Source organism: Bufo gargarizans, chromosome 6 (genome assembly GCF_014858855.1).
Source record: "Bufo gargarizans isolate SCDJY-AF-19 chromosome 6, ASM1485885v1, whole genome shotgun sequence".
In the NCBI taxonomy this organism is placed as follows: domain Eukaryota; kingdom Metazoa; phylum Chordata; class Amphibia; order Anura; family Bufonidae; genus Bufo; species Bufo gargarizans.
In genome coordinates, this window is record NC_058085.1 from 83793407 (window position 1) to 83813036 (window position 19630).

General features: G+C 42.6%; 1 protein-coding gene across 2 annotated transcripts in view; it reads right to left on the reverse strand.

Moving 5' to 3' along the window:
* Window positions 1-429: 429 nt before the first annotated feature.
* Window positions 430-19630, reverse strand: part of LPIN3 (lipin 3) — a 50716-nt gene continuing 31515 nt past the window's right edge. The window contains exons 9-20 of one of the 2 annotated variants that reach the window (XM_044299015.1): window positions 19003-19142; window positions 15002-15095; window positions 14850-14919; window positions 14672-14764; window positions 13942-13997; window positions 13749-13845; window positions 9428-9576; window positions 9074-9160; window positions 8797-8949; window positions 8031-8142; window positions 2259-2362; window positions 430-1754 (exon numbers count right to left, since the gene is read on the reverse strand). In XM_044299015.1, the coding sequence (XP_044154950.1) occupies window positions 1601-1754; window positions 2259-2362; window positions 8031-8142; window positions 8797-8949; window positions 9074-9160; window positions 9428-9576; window positions 13749-13845; window positions 13942-13997; window positions 14672-14764; window positions 14850-14919; window positions 15002-15095; window positions 19003-19142 (1309 nt within the window). In that variant the 3' untranslated portion in view covers window positions 430-1600. Of the gene's footprint in view, window positions 1755-2258; window positions 2363-8030; window positions 8143-8796; window positions 8950-9073; window positions 9161-9427; window positions 9577-13748; window positions 13846-13941; window positions 14001-14671; window positions 14765-14849; window positions 14920-15001; window positions 15096-19002; window positions 19143-19630 lie in introns of both variants that reach the window. The other variant, XM_044299014.1, reaches the window with a different exon arrangement.

Genomic DNA, 19630 nt, shown 5'->3' on the forward strand with positions numbered 1-19630 from the left:
TCGCACAAGCTGTTTTCTTAGGCTACTTTCACACTTGCGGCAGAGGATTCCGGCAGGCAGTTCCGTCGCCAGAACTGCCTGTCGTATCCGGCAAAACATGTGCAATGATGATGGCATTTGTCAGACGGATCAGGATCCTGATCCATATGACAAATGCATTAAAATGCCGGATCAGTCTGGTGTCATCCAGAAAAACGGATCCAGCATTTTTTTTTTTCATTTTTTGCGGTCTGAGCATGCGCAGACCACAATGCAGAATCAGTTTTGCCGGAACACTGCCGTATTAATGCATGTCAATTGGAAAAAATGCCAGATCTGGCATTCCGGCAAGTGTTCCGGAATTTTGGACGGAGATAAAACCGCAGCGGTATTATCTCCGTCCTGAAAAGGCAAAAAGACTGAACTGAAGACATCCTGATGCATCCTGAACGGATTACTCTCCATTCAGAATGGATGGGGATAAAACTGATCAGTTATTTTCCGGTATTGAGCCCCTAGGACTCAATGCCGGAAAAGAATAACGCTAGTGTGAAAGTACCCTTAGTCCTCGTATTGAAGTCACTTAGGTATACTCACATAACGCAGCTTGATCCATTTCTATAGGCAAAATCATCACAGGTAATTCTTAACAAAAAATAATAATAACCATCATTTATCAAAATGGGCTAACAGAAGTAAAACGGTCCTTGTTGCCTATATGCTATCAGAAATTAGGGCCAGAGGAAATGCCCATTGTCAGTAGTACACATTGTCCCCTGTTGGCCACCACAAGTCCCTTTTCAGGCTTCCATAGGGAAAGGCCATTCTGTGAGTGGAGCCATAGGTCCATGACAGTATCGCCAGGCTGTAAGACACTAAGTGGCCACTTCTAGTCCTAGTAGATGACAGAAGCACTTTAAACAAAGCTTATAGATTTCTCATGCTGAAGAATGTGGAATTATATGAGTGATGATAGTTTTGCAGGAGAGCAGGGCTTCCTATGGACCAGCAGTAGGGTCTCTTGCCCCCACAGACTTGTAAATTAGGGCTATGCAGGCTAGCTTCCTCAAGGGTCGCTGACAGGACGAATAGAGCAGACATTTTCTGGTTGTCAGCAGCCCGTGACACCCCCAATGTAAACACTTCCTTCAAGTCACATTCCAAGTAGCTCTTAACCTCAAGGAAGGAGCGGAGATCTGCAGTCTGCGTCTGACAGCATTAATCCGGTGTGTATCTGAGGGCTTGTAAGATGTATAATATTATTTTTCCATACGGTCTACAAAAGGCAGACACCGGAGACAACATTCAGACTGTATTGTACTTTTTTGGTACTTTGGTTGATGCCGATTGTGATTATTATGGTGTGTACTGTTGTTTTACGGATCCCGACTGAAGTACGTTGTCGGACCCCGGCAAGGAGTAAGCTGTTTATTTTTTAAGTAATAAAACTCTTTGAATCCATACACAAAGTCTGGTGTCCATGTGGTCTATGAAACGTTGGGTGAGATGTAATGTGTGTAGTTCTTTGTGGAGAAGTGAGCAGTATATTGGACTACAACAGAAGATGTGGCTCAGGATACCACCTAAGGTCTTTATTTGAAGGTCAGGTCAAGTCTTCTTGTTAGGATACATGTTCCATGTCCTCCTTACTAAGACTCATCAGTGGATCCTTCCAAAAGGAGAAATCACTAAACTCCTGTGAGAGCAGAGCTGAGACCGAATGAGACGATGAAGGGGGGAACATGACATTCACCAAATCCCTGAGGGCTGCATACCTGGAATGAAAGGAAATTATGACAAGTGAAGCAGGGAAGGAATGAAAACAAAGACCTCTTGATTATGGGATCTCAAATCCAGGTGCATATAGCAACCGTGGAAATGGGGCCCAGCTTTTGTTAACCCTTCCCTAGCAAACATTGAGTACAGCATGAGCCTTGTTTGCCAGTATTGTGGTGCTTGTTGAGAGAGGAATCCATGTACAGGTTCACATCGTACATGGGGAAGGAGCATGGAGCAAAACTAAAAGCTATGCTCACCACAAGGCAATATGTCATTGACAGACTACCTCTACTGTAGACTTTACTCATATCTAAAATTAATTTTTTATTTTTATATTTCCCTGATCAGAAGGCTACAACATGCTCTTTTCTAAATATATAAAGATCAACTAAGCAAAATACGTAGAAAACATAAAAATAGTGAAAGCTAACATAGAAAGAGATGAGCAAAATATAAATGTGTAACATAACCCCCTCCATGCTGAAATCCTATAGACTCACGAGGATTTAAAGCTTGAGTTCAGCTCCTGGGTCAGTTCACCTCTTGGATTCACAGTGAAGATCCGTGATTCTGAAACCGCCACTTCCCTGTAGGCTACGACATCCTGCGATGAGTGGGTGATTGGCACAAGTACAGAAAAGCGGGAAGGATTGGAGACAAACAAGGAAATGGAGAAAGGGAAACAGGAGAAGAGAGCATTACTTGTTTCTCTGCTATATTCTCACACATACATTTACATACAATCCGCATTCCTCCTCTCTCATCATATAGTGTTTCAGCATCCCCCGCACTAATTGAGGCCCAGATTTACATCCTGATGTTAATGATTCTGGTCTGTTTGTCTTTCACTGTTCCTTTATTATATCCACGTATGGACTTGGCCTCACACTTCACACAGAAAGCATAGAACTTGTGTCTTTTTTTCCTTTATGCCTTTTGATAATATATATATATATATATATATACACATATATATATATATATACACACATATATACAGTACAGACCAAAAGTTTGGACACACCTTCTCATTCAAAGAGTTTTCTTTATTTTCATGACTATGAAAATTGTAGATTCACACTGAAGGCATCAAAACTATGAATTGACACATATGGAATTATATACATAACAAAAAAGTGTGAAACAACTGAAAATATGTCATATTCTAGGTTCTTCAAAGTAGCCACCTTTTGCTTTGATTACTGCTTTGCACACTCTTGGCATTCTCTTGATAAGCTTCAAGAGGTAGTCACCTGAAATGGTCTTCCAACAGTCTTAAAGGAGTTCCCAGAGATGCTTAGCACTTGTTGGCCCTTTTGCCTTCAATCTGCAGTCCAGCTCACCCCAAACCATCTCGATTGGGTTCAGGTCCGGTGTGGCCAGCACCCCATCACTTTCCTTTAATGGTGAAATAGCCCTTACACAGCCTGGAGGTGTGTTTGGGGTCATTGTCCTGTTGAAAAATAAATGATGGTCCAACTAAACGCAAACCGGATGGAATAGCATGCCGCTGCAAGATGCTGTGGTAGCCATGCTGGTTCAGTATGCCTTCAATTTTGAATAAATCCCCAACAGTGTCACCAGCAAAGCACCCCCACACCATCAAACCTCCTCCTCCATGCTTCACGGTGGGAACCGGGCATGTAGAGTCCATCCGTTGACCTTTTCTGCGTCGCACAAAGACACGGTGGTTGGAACCAAAGATCTCAAATTTGGACTCATCAGACCAAAGGACAAATTTCCACTGGTCTAATGTCCATTCCTTGTGTTCTTTAGCCCAAACAAGTCTCTTCTGCTTGTTGCCTGTCCTTAGCAGTGGTTTCCTAGCAGATATTCTACCATGAAGGCCTGATTCACACAGTCTCCTCTTAACAGTTGTTCTAGAGATGTGTCTGCTGCTAGAACTCTGTGTCCCAACCCCATTTATAAGGCAAGAAATCCCACTTATTAAACCTGACAGGGCACACCTGGGAAGTGAAAACCATTTCAGGTGACTACCTCTTGAAGCTCATCAAGAGAATGGCAAGAGTGTGCAAAGCAGTAATCAAAGCAAAAGATGGCTACTTTGAAGAACCTAGAATATGACATATTTTCAGTTGTTTCACACTTTTTTGTTATGTATATAATTCCACGTGTGTTAATTCATAGTTTTGATGCCTTCAGTGTGAATCTACAATTTTCATAGTCATGAAAATAAAGAAAACTCTTTGAATGAGAAGGTGTGTCCAAACTTTTGGTCTGTACTGTAATATATATATATCAGAAAAATGGCTCCACATGGACAGATACATTTTGGTGTGGGTCTCTTATAACCTACTTGTGAATGTTTCATACTTGTGTAATGTCCCGGAGTGCCATTACCACTTATTTTGGCACCTTGCTACCATCTCCTATGTGCTAATGTATAACATCTAATGTATTTTATGTAATCACCTAATATTGTGCATATTTATTCCTAAAACTGTTGTATTCATGCAATTACCTGGTCTACCAGCAGATGGCGGCAACATTGGCAGAATTAGCTTCCCTGGAGAGGAACCTCCTTGTTCCCTTCAGGGAGGGAGTTGGAGGAGTTTAGTTAGTTAGGATTGAGTGTCTAGTCTACCCTCCTTAGGGAGAGGTTGTGTGCTGGCTAGCAGAGAACTGCCTGCTCTGCTAGGCCCAGAGGCCCTGTCTCGGAAGTCTACATGGTTGCTTGTCCCCTCCTGGGCTTGCATTGCATCCACCCAAGCTGAGCCGAAGCTTGAGGTACTCTAAAGCCAGGACAAGAAGTTCCTAGAATCACAGTAATAGACTACAGACTACAGCTAACTTAAGTTCCAACAGAGGAGGAAGAGTTTCCTATTATTCAGCCAAGCACAGCAGAGCTGAGAGAGCTACCACATAGCAAAGCTGAGATTGTTGCAGAGAAGTATTTGCCTGCCAAAGTTAAGCCAATACCTGCTGTTGACCAAAATATCGTTTGGAAGCTGTTTGGATTACCAATTCATGCCAAGTAAAAGCAACTGTTCAACGTTACCACAAGTCTGGACTCCATCATCCAAGTTCAACTACCCCCTTTTGCACTGCTTCGGACCACTTCACGTCTGGGATCCACGGATATCCAGGTAGGAACACCGTGACACGTGTACATACCATCTACAGAGACTGTAGGCCACCCTGCACCACTCTGGAAATACTACCCCTGGGTACCAACATTACCATCTACAAAAGGGAGCCTTGAGCTTCTGCTGCTTAACCGCAGCTGCCGTCACGTTTACTTGCTCTATAAGAGGGACATATTTTGTAGAAACCTTCTAAGGGGCAAGGGATACCCCAGGTATTGGCTTAGTGGGCCCGTTGCACTTGCCATAACTTGTTATCATAATGCAAGAGCCGTTGGTGACGTGGAAGGTGTTTTCCAGCTTAAAAAAAACATTTTCACATACCTTATTAGGACGTGTTATCAGAGGGGGCAGGCTATGTTAATAATAGGGGCCTCCTATTCAGAATCCTTATCTCTTTCCCAGAATGGAGAGTGGTTACAAAGAGCATCTCTTGTCCTGAATGACCTGCCCCATTCTGCATTACTAAGACAGTCCATTGAATTCAGTCTGAACTGTGCAATTCTCAATTTCCCCTGTGGGCGGCACTTCAGGGAAACTGAACTCTTAGTGCCAGGGCTATCCTCAGAGGCTCCTGGGGGTTCTACCAGGAGGACACTTTATGATCAAAGAAAACTTCTAATATATAAGAATTGTACACAGCGGACCACTCCTCTTACCTCTTCCTGACATGTAAGGTAAATATCAGGTCTTTAAACATGGCAACTGCTCTGGAACTAAGTGGGTGCCATAGTTTTACACAGCAGACATCCGCCGGCAACATCCATGACTGGCTACAACTCTGATTACAGATATTTAACCCCTCAGATGCCACAGTTCATTGCAACCACAGCATCTTAGCAGTCATTGTAGTGAGGAGGTTCCCACCTATGCCCAAACGCACTCCTCCCTTCATGACGAGATTGCGAGAGTCAGTCAATTGCTATGGCCGCCGGGAGCCTTGTGACAGATCCCAGGCATTCCATGGAGAACGTCCTATTGAACCCTGCCACTGGTAGGGCTTTATAGGAACACTAAGATTTTGCCATGAACTGCAATAGTAAACTACTGCTGTCTATAGTGTAAGAGATATATTGATTGCCTGTTCAAACCCCCTAGGCCAGTGATGGCTAACCTTGGCACTCCAGCTGTGGTAAAACTACAACTCCCAAGATTCCCCCCTTGCTTGGTTGCTTTCAGAACTCTACAGAAATAAATGGAGCATGCTGGGAGTCGTAGTTTCACCACAGCTGGAGTGCCAAGGTTAGCCATCAAATAAAGGTTAAAAAAAGAAGAAACATGTTTTAAAAAGTAATACAAAGAAGAAAACGCAGCCGGCACTACTGAATGCGGTACGGTGTAGGTGACTTACTCTCAGCAACCATGCAGAGTGAATGGCGAAATGTCATCAACGGTAGAAGTAAAAAGAGAAAAAGGGCGGCACTCACCGAATCTTCGTAGCTTTATTCGGTTAGAAACATGGCGGGTACAGGTCACACGTCACAGAAGAAAAGGCAACAGCTGTTTCGCGCAACAATTGCTCTTTGTCAAGCTTGACAAAGCGCGATTGTTGCGCGAAACGGCTGTTGCCTTTTCTTCTGTGACGTGTGACCCGCACCTGCCATGTTTTTAACTGAATAAAGCTACGATTTAACGAAGATTCGGTGAGTGATGCCTTTTTTCTTTTTTTTCTTCTACTGTTGATGATGTTTTAAAAAGTATTTAAAAAACAAAAAAAAGAATAAAATTTTTTATTCACCCCCTATCTGCACCTAAAAATGTCCAAAATATTAAAATATAAAACTATTCTGTATGGTGAAGACCACAACGGAAAAAAAAAATCCAAATAGCTGAATCACAGTTTTTTTGTCACATTACCTGCTAAAAAAAAGTCTGTAGATGGAAAAAGTTCTGGGTATCAAAATTTGATCATCTTTTTCTTTTCTTTTTTGAAATTATTAAAAAAAGAAAAATAAATACATTTGGTATCACTTTAATCGTATGCCTCGCACAGTAAGGGTAATCTGTCATTTTTACCGACCCATGAACACTGTAAAAACGAAATGCTTAAAACAATGGTACAGTAGCATTTGTTTTCCAGTTGATTCCACAAAAAATATTCACACAAATCTATCTGTATAGCGCCACCTGCTGTTTTTTTTCTTCTCATTGCTCTGTAGATGCACATGCCCATTTCCATCCTTCAACTGCCTCCTGAGCTGTGCTAGGGAGAGAACTGCAGCAGAAAGGACATGCCCCTGAGCTGACAGCTTGAAATAAAGCTAGGCTAGTGGAACAACTGGAGCGATGAATGTGGAGATCTCTGGATCCATGTGAGGTACAGGGCTTCATCTTAGGCTACTTTTACACTAGTGTTTCTGGGTCCGCTTGCGAGATCCGTTTCAGGGCTCTCACAAGTGGCCCAAAACGGATCAGTTCAGCCCCAATGCATTCTGAATAGATAAGGATCCGTTCAGAATGCATCAATTTGGTTTGGTCTCGGTTGTGTTTTTTAGGTGGTCACTAAAACACAGCTTGCAGCGTTTTGGTGTCCGCCTGACTATGCGGAGCCAAACGGATCCGTCCTAACTTACAATGCAAGTCAATGGGGACGAATCAGTTTTTCACTGACACAATATGGGGCAATTGAAAACGGATCCATCCCCCATTGACTTTCAATGTACAAGCGTTTGCATTATCGGTGCGGATCTGTCTGTGCAGATACAAGACGGATCCACACCGAACGCCAGTGTGAAAGTAGCCTTATACTATATGAATGTATGACTTTTATTTTTACAATAATCATGGGATAACTGCGGCATAACTGCGGCAAAAACTGCGGCTCGAATGCGGACCCGAACAATGGTCGTGCGTATGAGGCCTAAGAAATGAAACCAGGATGCCAGAAAGTTAGGGGTTGATGTGGACTTGAGCTATAACGTATGCCAGTTTCTGGTGTCCAACAGGCCACTGGAGGCTCCACTCCTTCCGCTAATGCCCACCCTCTTTTTTTGTGCCTTTTTAAAAAAGTGTTGAGAAGCTCAAAAAGTTGCAAACTGTGGCACAAATACATCTTATACCATCATTTGCACATTTTTCACACCATTTTTGTGGTTCAAATAACTTATAAAGTCTCCTCCATTGCACCATAGGCTATACTTAATATGTCAACAAGTTCCTTCTACTCACATTCGGTCTGTTGCCAAAGGCAGCGTAGAACGGATAAGAGTCTGTGAAAAGTTGCCGAATGTCAGAAAGACAAGCGATCTTAAAGCGTTCTGGTGCCTTCTCTATAACCTCCCTGCAAGAAAACATACATACATTAGTAATACCTAGAGAGTTGCAGCCCAGCAGAGGCTTAAAGGTAAGATCCACAATCACAACCATTTTATTTTTTTCACTGCAACTAAAAAGAAAAACACTTTGCAAATGGTCTTCACTGAAAATGTACCATTTTGTATCTACAGCTCCTAGGGTTTCCAGGCTGCAAAGCCCGTATAATCGGATTCTGTGGTTGTACTCCTTTCCATCTCTCCTCTACTTCTTGCTTACCTACTGATTATATTTTATTAACCGGGGCGGATTGGCCATAGACCTTACAGGGAAATTTCCCGATGGGCCGATGCCCAGGGGGGCGCCTGAGCCCTCCTCACGGCCGGCCAGTGAAAGTTTTTGGGGATGTATTTTGTGCTGCTGGTAGTATTTTGTGATGGACTGTGGTATTTGGCTCTGTTGGGGTGGTATAATGTGCCACAATATGGTGTTGCTAGCCCTGCCTTCCATCAATTTGGACACAACAAAAAACAGGACAACTTTTAGAAAAAAAAAAATTCCAGGGCCAATTTAAGTTCCCTGGTTACTAAGAATTACTGTTTATATTAATTGGATCTATTTGAAGTAAAGAAGAAAACTTTAGGCTCTGGATAGTAGGATATTGATGGACTTTGTACCGTACCTATGAAGTGCTGCAAACAGACTGGTTGGAGACAGGAGTAGAGGCCCCGGTGGAAGAGTAAAGCCACCTTCACTAACACTTTGTAGAAAGGTCTTCGTAATTTCCGCTAGTCCCACAGACCGCGCAGAGCAGTAGACAAACTTGTAGTCGTTCCTGAGCCCACAAGAGAACATTTAGTAGTTTAGCAACAGTGGAGGCACAACTACAATAAAACCAGCACAAACAATAATAGCTAAAGTCTGCAGCATGAGCAGAAGATAAAGAGGCCCATACTGACATGTGGATGGCATTGTATAGCTGCACTATGCCAGGCTGTGTCCAGTCTTTTCCAAGCTGTGGCAAGATGTGACCCAGTGCATCTGACCTGAGGAGGGTAGTAATTAAGAGAATCAATGAGGAAATAGAGAAGTGGACTGCTCAGCATACACTGAAATATGGGACACGGTTGTTATATTATAGTGTTTTCTTGTGGTTCAGAAATCTCCTGAAGAATTCATGTTCCTTAGAAGAGGTCTGGCAAGAAGTTTGGAATGACAAGCTTCCTGCTTGTGGTGTAATTATATATACATGAGACCTACAAAGAAGTTCATTTCTCAGTACTGGAAATAAACCAGGTGGTCTTGGCACCGACCTGGTCACTGTTCCATCGATGTCGCTAATAATGATGCGGTCTGTGCTCTCCCATAGGTAAATCTGTGCTCGAGTGCGACATGTGCCTTGAAACTTAGTGCAGATGCTGAACACGACTTCATTTGCTCCACTTTTTAAATGCAAACTTTTCTGTAGAGAGAGAACCCAACCGATTACAGCAATGTCTATGCAGAACAGGGAATCCCCTAGTGTTACTGAACAGTCAGGACTCTAGTTACCGGCTTAGGAGTCCCCTGCATATATGGAGTCAGTGCTATGAACATGAAAGGGGTATCCCCAAGCATTGTCAGTATGCTTGGGGACACCCAGTGTATTTATGTCTAATTTAGCCTTTATTTCTGAAATGTTTCTGCCAGGATTGGAACTCACAACTTTCTACATTAGAGGCAAGAACCTTAACCACTGAGCTATGGAGCTCAATGCTAAACTATGCTAGAAAAACCTGATAGTAGTTTCTCATATATTAGGTATTTCTATACAGCAGAAGTATAATTTTATATATTTTTTCAGTAATTGTAAAAAAAGTATGGCACAAAATAAATGTGTAATTATAAAAAAAAAATATATATATATATATATATATATATATATATCTTTATATAAAATCATACTTCTGATATATATGAATGCATAATATGTGGGAAACTACTACGTACTGAGGTTTTTAGCCATAATCTATGTACAGCAGGTTCACTTCCGCAATATCCATTCCCCATAGTTATCTGTGCTTTTATTCTGTAAAAAAATAAGATTTTATATATATATATGCAAATGAGGCAAGTAAGAAGCCCAAGGAAAGGAGCCCAGCACCACCCCGCATCCTCCGAATCTCCTCCTTGCTCCCTGACGTCACAAAGCTAGAGCGCTGTGTCGGCATAGTGTTCTTTCCCTGTGCTGGCATCAGCCTCAGGGAACAAACTGTGCATGTGCTAGCTCGCGCATCGCGAGATTACGGCTCTCTAGCTTTGTGACGTCAGGGAGCAAGGAGGAGATTCGGAGGATGAGGGCGGTGCTGCGCTCCTTCACAGTGGATGTGGCTGCACTCCGAGAGTCAGAGAACGCTGGACTCATCTCTGAAGCATAGAGGAGACAGGACTCATCTAAGGTTCATTTACATATATGGAGGGAACATTTATTTAAAGTTTTTCTCTGAACTGACAGTTCATTCAGAAACTATGGACGGACGCTACAGTGCGGTGCCTTACTTGAATTGACACTGAAATAATAGTCAGCTCGCTCCTGATGAGACATGAAATTGACCTGTCATGTTGAAACGCGTAGAGCGAATTGTGATGTCATTTGTGCTCACTAAACAGGGCAGGAACCAATAGTGATAATTTGATCACATTACTGCCGATGTGTGAGCAGACACATTACTCATCCACTAGGGGAGCAGTGTTAGGGTGCACCAGGACCCACTGTGCTGCTCTTACTGTGTTGACAATCCACTATATTGCTATATACACACTAGCTACTGCTAACATCAGTGGATTGGATCAATAGTGCCAGGCACTGCCAGCCCCTGAGTTGAGTGCTGCATCTACCATATCCTGTGAACATAGGCTTAACATCAATCAGTGTGCTCCAACACTGGATGTTCGTCATATATACACAGGTCACTTAGTCAGGCTATCAGAGTGCTGGATGGACTATTACCTGATCCCTCTCCGCACTGCTGATTTCCTGTATGCCTGATTTTATCTATACCCAATGATTTAGTCCTAATAAATTAATTATTTTTGTTAGTAACGTTCCTTCAGGCTGAGAATTGAATTTCAAGTTAAACGTGTACCTCTCACAATATCCCTTACTGTGTGTTGATATCATTATTAATGTATTAAAAAGTATTTTTAGAAAAGTGAGTGGATAAATAGGCTTAGAAAGTGATGACAGGTTTCCTTTAAGGTTCTTGACTTTAATGTAGAAGGCTGTGAGTTCAAATCCCAGAAGAATCATTTAAAAAATAGAGGCTAAATAAAACTTAAATAGACACAATAACCTTTTTAATTTGTGTAACTATTATTTTTTGTTGGGAAAGGTGGCAACCCTAACAGAACCTCTGCTCCCCAGAGACCCCCATAACTTTTTTTATAGAGATGTGTGGGGGCTCATTTGAGGGAAACCTGTCTTTTTTGACAATACCATTTTTAGGGTGTGTATGACTTGATCACTTTTTATTCAATTTTCTTGTGAGATAAAGTGATGAAAAAATGGCAAATCAGCCTTTTTTATTTTTTTTCTGTTACATCTTCACCATATGGGCTAACTTATTCTTTTTTTGTTCATTTTTCTTTTGGGGAAAGTTGGGTGATTTAAAGTTTTAAGTTTTTTTTTATATTTTCAAAACTTTTTTTTTCTACTTTTTTTTACATTACTTTTCATCAGATTGCAACTTGCTCCATTATTCTCTATAGAAATCACTATATCACAGTTTAGTGCTGCCACCTAGTGGCCTGAACTTGGATATACTAACAATGAGTCTGGAAGCCTAGTACAGGCTGCGGCTCATTTTTACAACAGGGTGCTTACCCTGATCTCTGCTGGGGGAAGGCGCGTCTGAGCACGAAGCCCACGCTTCAGTTTTTTAACACTCTCAGATGCCGTGGTGACAAATGACACAAGGGGGCCCACTGAGATTTATCGCCCAAGGGCCCACATGAACCTGGAGCCGGCCCGGATCATCTTAACAATATTCTGCCCGTGTAATAGGACCTCTAGCAGCAATATATGGGATTTTGTAAAGTTTAAAAGTGTATCTCTAAGAACATAAAGGTGTAAAAGGATTGTCCTCAGGACAGGTCCTCCATATCTGCTCTGATCTGACTTCTGGCACCCCTAGGCCTGTCACATCACATTCATCAGTCACATGGCCTTCATGCAGCTTAGTCCCATTCAAATGAATGGTATTGAGCTACAAACCAAGTAGAGCTACTATACAATGTTTAGTGCTATGTTTAATATACTGTGGAGAGGCCACAGCATTAGTCCAAGCACTATGGCCCCTTCAAACAGCTGATTGGTGGGGATCTGGTATTGATGGCCTATCCTGAGGAGAGGTCATCAAAATGTGAGTCTTGGAAAATCCCTTTAAATATGGGGCAGAAGTGGTACAGCTTTTACTAAATTACTGTATATTACAAATGATCGGAGATCCGTTCTTCTTGCTTGAAGGTAGATATTGATAAGCAGCCACCAAACTGCTTTGGTGGCGCTTGTCTACTGGTTGAGGCTTATGTTAGCCACACATTATATTAAATTGTTAATGGTAATGGAGTCTACCTCAACCTTGATTTGCCTTGGAATATAGATAATAATGGATGCTTAGAGACTGGCATGGTTGTTTGGAAGCTGTGGGTCCATGAGATTGAATCCAACCAAGGATATATCTATGCCCAATAATGTTAATGGTCCTCCCATGGGCTATGCTAATACATTGGAGTGCACAGACCAGCTTGAGCATAGACTGATGCTTGCTGTTATCTCACTGCCGTCTCTGTAATTCATTTAGAAAATACTTTTACACAACAGGGTGTGGCAAAAATAATACAGATCCTTAAAGCTGGATCCACATTGCGTTTTTCCCATCCATTTAACTTCTACAAAAAACCTGATGCCTCAGACTAATGCCACTGGAGTTCCATTGTAAAAAAAAAATAAAAAAAAAATGTATACTCTTCAGGATATAAGAACGTGGTGTGCTGTGTTTTTCTATTCTTTTTTTCTAACGTATACTTCAAACGGAGGAATAAAACGCGATGTGAACCCACCCTAACACATATTAACATGGAGACATCAACAGCTTCTAAAACAAGACAGGATTTGCCAGTAAGTGAGCAGATGAGTCAGTAAGACTACTCTGCGTTTCGGGCAGATCCGTCATGGATCTGCAAGAACGGATCCGTTTGTATTATCTGTAACATAGCCAAAACTGATCCGTCATGAACTCCATTGAAAGTTAATAGAAGACGGATCAGTTTTCTATTTGCCAGATTGTCTCAGAGAAAATAATGTAAGTCAATAGGGACGGATCCTTTTGGCTCAGTTTCGTCAAGCGGACAGCAAAACGCTACAGACAACGTTTTAGTGTCCACCTCCAGAGCAGAATGGAGACTGAACGGAGGCAAACTGATGCATTCTGAGCGGATCATTTTCCATTCAGAATGCATTAGGGCTAAACTGATCAGTTTTGGACCGCGTGTGAGAGCCCTGAACGGATCTCACAAACTGAAAGCCAAAACACGAGTATGAAAGTAGCCTTAGCAAAAATAGAATAGTGCTGAACACAAATTGTTCCCTCTTACTATCTGCTCAGAAGTCAATCGTAGTGATTTTCGATATGGCCGAGTTTGTGTAGGAACTAATGAAGGTTTCCTGTCATCTTCTATCTTCTCGTTCAACCTAAGTAAAAAATATATAGACAGGATCCAAAAGACAAATGCTTCAAGAGAGAAAAAGTGAAGAACAGGAAGAGACTTTTCACATAAAGATACTCACAGCTCGGTGTTGGACTCTTCGGTCTCCTCCACATATTCCTTAGTGTTTGTTACTGGCTGCTTGAGGAAGGGAGTGAGGGAGAAAGTGTGGTAAGAGTGAGCGAGGGCAATATGAAGGAAAGCAAATATTGGAAAACTAAGGATATGATTGTAAGATTTTCTACAGTGAGGAGGTGCTAGTGGTGGAGTGATAGAGAGAAAATTATTAGACAGATTAAGTGGCGAGGGGCTAAGGTGGTCATGTCTACAGATAAGCTAGCAGAAGGAAATTGTGGAGGATTTAGGTAAGTAGGACTGAGGTGACAGCTCAATAGAGGGCAAAAATCCACGGAAGCTCTGTCTTTTATACAATGGGGAGATGAAAAGTACAGAATGCAAGGCTATGTTCACAAATTTGCACACCAGAAATTTGAAGCTGTACCCTTATTTTTCTGCTGTGTTTTTTTCTGCAGGTGTGCAGCAGATCCCTTGCAGATTTAGCCCTTTTGTCATTCAATGTCATGTCTGGCCAAAATAAGTGACATGCCACTTCAGCAGCAGATTTCTGCCGGGCAGCCATGCAGACATTTTTTGATGCATGTGAACAGGATAGCAGATACCTCATTCACATGCATGGGTTGCAGAGTATTAGCAGATTTAAAGTTGACTCAGGCACATATAAACATAGCATTCAATGTTTCATGGATTGAATACGAGATAACATTTCCTATAGCAAATTTTTGGTTTCTCACCATTTGGTTAGGCAAGCTCCTTCTGCGCCAAGAAAACCACCATCCTCGACTCTGAGGTGGCATCTTCTGCTGAGAAATATGATCAATCACCCCCTTCAAGAGCACATGGGAGATGGATCAATAAGGGAAATACACAATGACTGAGAGGCAGATAACATACTAGATAGAGGCTTACTACCTGTGGCAGCATCTGGTTGAACACTTGCATGCAGAGAAGAATGGGGGCAGCAGTTGCCCAGTTATAGAATCTGCATAGAAAAAACATAAAAGACAACATGTAGATAGAAAAAAAAATAGTACAAAAAACATCCAGAAACAAAATGGACCCACTTGTTGTGTATTCGCAACACCAGTCTTGGGTTTTCTACGAGTGAAGGGTTTTGGCTGAAATCTGAGAATGAGATCTTGTACTTGAGGAACCTGTCTAAATATGAAGAGAGGGCATCTGGATTATAGGAGAAGATATAAATCATGGCACCACACGTGTTAACGTGATGCTATCTATGATATCAGCGTCGGACTCGGGTGCCTAGGGCCCACCAGTAGAACTGACTCTGGAGGCCCACCCTATATATGCAAATATTGAAAATTTAATTTTCTCAGCCTTCAGAATGCTGTTTTTTAGATTTTTCTTCATAGTATTTCAAAATCCATCTTTTTATTTTCCCACTCACCTGCTAGGCTTACTTTATTAGTGCCACAATGTGGGGGTAATATCTGTTATTGATTAACCTTTAATTAATTTTTTTATTTTCGAGGGGGAAAGTAAATCAGAAATAGTTTTTATCTTTTTAATGATATGTGCGGTGCAGTATAAAACACTATATAACTTGTGGCAATACCAAATATGTCTAGTTTATTTCATAGTTTACTAATTTTGCACTGCAAAATGCTTTATGGAAAAAAGATAAATTTTTGTGTTATCGCATAACTTTTTCATTTGTCCACCAATGTTACCAATTAAAAAAAAAAAAACATTGCAATGGCATTTAGGCCCAAACACTGCGCATATAAGATTTCCAGTTGTGGTAAACACTTTCCATGCTGCAGTAGGGAAAACCTCTCTAGTGCAATGAATGGACCTGAATGCCACTGCAATTTTGTTTCATTATTTTTAGCAGTGGCGCTCAGTTCGGCACTGTATGTGTCAAAGGGAAGGAGATCATTTTGCTTTGTTGTTGTTAACAATGTATTATTACACTAGCTTCACGTATGCGTTTAGATAGCCGGCAGGTTTTTGGAGATCACCTTATGTGGCATACCATATTTTTCACCCTATAAGACGCACCGGCCCATAAGACGCACCTAGGTTTTTGAGGAGGAAAATAAGAAAAAAAATATTTTGAACCGAAAGGTGTGCTTTTGGTGGGCTTTGAACTAATGGTAGCCTGTGGTTAACACTGTTATGGGGGTCTGTGGATGGCACTGTTATGAGGGCGTCTGTGGATGGCACTGTTATAGGGGCATCTGTGGATGGCATGACACTGCTATGGGGGGGGATCTGTGGATGACAGATAAATAGCATCTTATGCTATTTGACATCCACAAATACCCCCATAACAGTGTCAGCCACTGTGAATGACTCCCAATACAGGGGGTGGGGGCTGGCATCTACACTAGTTTTTAAATGGCAGCGGGGGCCCAGTGCAGTCATTGTTTTCCATTGCACTGGGCCCCGCTCACTGTACTAATGGTATCTACTGTAACTGCAGGCAGGCAATGGTTAACTATAGATACGTTCGATCCAGCGCTGAGCAGCCTGTACCTACGATCATAGCAGGCTGGAGGCAGAAGGCAGGAGGCTGGACGGGTGGGCACTGGCAGCGTAACTTCCTACATCACGTGCCTGCGCCGCCGGCTTCATTCATAAAGTGGGCGGAGCAGGCACGTGATGTAGGAAGTTACGCTGCCAGTGCCCACCCGCCCAGCCTCCTGCCTCCATCCTGCTATGATCGTGAGTACAGGCTGCTCAGCGCTGGATCGAACATATCTATAGTTAACCATTGCATGCCTGCAGTTACAGTAGATACCATTAGTACAGTGAGCGGTGCATGGTGCAATAGAATATAGTGACTGCACCGGGCCCAGCTGCCATTTAAAAACTTGTGTAGATGCCAGCCCCCACCCCCTGTATTGGGAGTCATTCACAGTGGCTGACACTGTTATGGGGCCCGGTGCAATAGAATACAGTGACTGCATCGGGCCCCGCTGCCATTACAAAACTAAATGCCGGCCCCCAGCCCCTCCTCGCTGATACACACGCCGTTCGCGCTGTGCAGCATGCGGTCGGCGGTGTATCAGTGAAAAAATGTCAGCCTTCGCCCCATAAGACGCACTGCTATTTTCCTCCCACTTTTAGGGGGGAAAAGTGCGTCTTATAGGGCGGAAAATACGGTAGTTGGATAATGCTGTGAACCGCCGGCATGCACAACTTTTTGTCTGAATGAAAGCCGCCATTTCTGCCAGAAAGCAGCCGAATTCCTGTGGGATCCTATAAAAATATTCTTCTAAAAAGGAGGGCTAAATAAATATCTGTAAAGAATAAATCAAGGCAACTGGACTTACTGTAGATTTCTTGAATAACGTTTCACTCGTTCTTCCAACAAGCTTTCTTAATTCTCAATTCACTCAAAATTGAGAAAGCTCGTTGGAAGAACGAGTGAAACGTTTTCAAGAAATCTACAGTAAGTCCAGTTGCCTTGATTTATTCTTTACAGATATACCATGACCTGGATAAATTAGAACCTCCACAGACAGGGCTAAATAAAGTTAAAAAAAAGCAAAAAAAAAATAAAACAAAACCCATCTCTAAAGACCAGGTTCTTGAGAGGTGTCTGACAGCAGCTGGGCGGCACAGCAAGTGATTATTAGGATTTACACTTTCTGCTGAGCATAACTCAAATCACTGAGCAGGCACCTCATCTGCCAGAGTCCAGGCTCACTGATCGCCATGCACCATAACTAACAGACCTTCATGACACTGGCAGAAGAAGAGTCATGCAGTCCATGGTCAGGAAGGTGTGTTAGTTTAACCTGTATAACATTAAGTTATGTCTGCTTACCACGGTAGGGACGCGTCTGCCTTTTCTTGACAGCGACTCTTCTTGCGAGCAGCAATACTTGCTCTGCCACCACCATGACACGCTGGGTCTAAACTCTGCTGGAGGTTACTCCATGACACTGGAGCTCCAGACCTGAAATATGTTCTGGCACTGCTGTTAGTACCAGCAGTGGTGATGCCTGCAGACCACCTGCTGCACTATCAATGGAGTGTTTGATGCGGCCATGCTCTCCTGGTGTGGGGAGAACTGATCTGGTGCCCCCTGTACCACAGAAGAGTGATATCCCTGTGCAGTTGCACACCACTAGGGGTACTTTCACACTAGCATTATTCTTTTCCGGCATTGAGTACCTTCTTAGGGGCTCTATACCGGAAAAGAACTGATCAGTTTTATTCTAATGCATTCTGAATAGAGAGCTATCTATTCAGGATGCATCAGGATGTCTTCAGTTCAGTCTTTTAGATTTTTCAGGACAGAGATAATACCGCAGCATGCTGCGGTTTTATCTCCATTCAAAATTCCGGAACAGCTGGATCCAGCATTTTTTTCCCATTGAAATGCATGAATGCCGAATCCAGCCCCGGTGTTCCGGCAAAACTGATCCGTTTTTGGGGTCTGCGCATGCTCAGACCGCAAAAAATGTAAAAAATAAATAAATGACAGATCCGTTTTTCCAGATGACACCTGAGAGACGGATCCGGCATTTCAATGCATTTGTCAGGCGGATCAGGATCCTGATCCGTCTGACAAATGCCATGAGTTTGCATACGTTTTGAACTGCCTACCGGAATCCTCTGCCGCAAGTACCCTAAGCCCGACCCTGCTCTCCACACTTTACACTCTAGAGCAGAATCAGTACTTAACTTGCAGGCAACTCCCTCGCTCCGCTCCTGCTGTCTCTGCCTTGTGATGTCATGCGCAGTGTGCAGTATGCCTGCTGGTGCTGCCCTATTCTTTAAAGTGACCACCACTGGAAATAGCTTTTCTTGTGGTGGTTCCCTGTCTTTCCACATCTGAAACCGTGTCCTTAGGACGCAGATATAGTTAAAAATTCTGCCACTGTCTTACCCGCCTCTCAGGGGGCCCTACTGGTTATAGGATCTCCAGCAAGAAGGTGTGGGGCACAGAAATGCAGTGACAGCGCTTGCTTGCGCAGAGAAGAGGACAGAAAGACCCCTTACTGATTAGCTCAGTGGCCCACCGAGGGATTCATCGGCTCCCCGGTGGGCCAGTCCGAGCCTGTATGATATCTATTTGTAATATTTATACCTTCAGGGATGTTCCATTTGTCTGTGAGACCCCCGCAGAGTGACATTTCCACAAATGGTGTAGATGGTTCCGTGTTGCCTTCTGGTGGCTGTCCTGAGTCCTCTTCATTATGGAGAGGTGGAGGTGGGGGATGTGGATCACTACAAAAAAGTGATATATCATTTTTCTCATTTTTTTCTCAAGTATTGACAATAATTCAGTGGATTATTTTTTCCGACTCCAGAGGAGCTACCAGTCTTATGTCTCCATTCATTTCAGGTATACATATCAAGAGGACTTTGGATGTACTACACCTACACCAGTTTGATGGAGATTACGCATCAGGTACTCACTTCTATTAACTTAGAATGCCCAAACAGGGTATATTGACCCCATGACCCAAACTGTTAACAGCGTCTGGATCATGGTGTCAAGTAAGTCACACCAAACACTTGTACTCCCAACACAAATATGCTTCTTTAGCGATACCTGTTACACGGGACAGTAATAGTGGTAATGATTATCATTAGAACAGAAACTAATAAATTAGTGCTCTCATGTCAGAAAAATTTAAATGTTCTTTGTCTTGGAATGCAGCGGCACAAAAACAGAATATTTTGTAAAAAGAAGTGTTTTTATTGCATAAGTA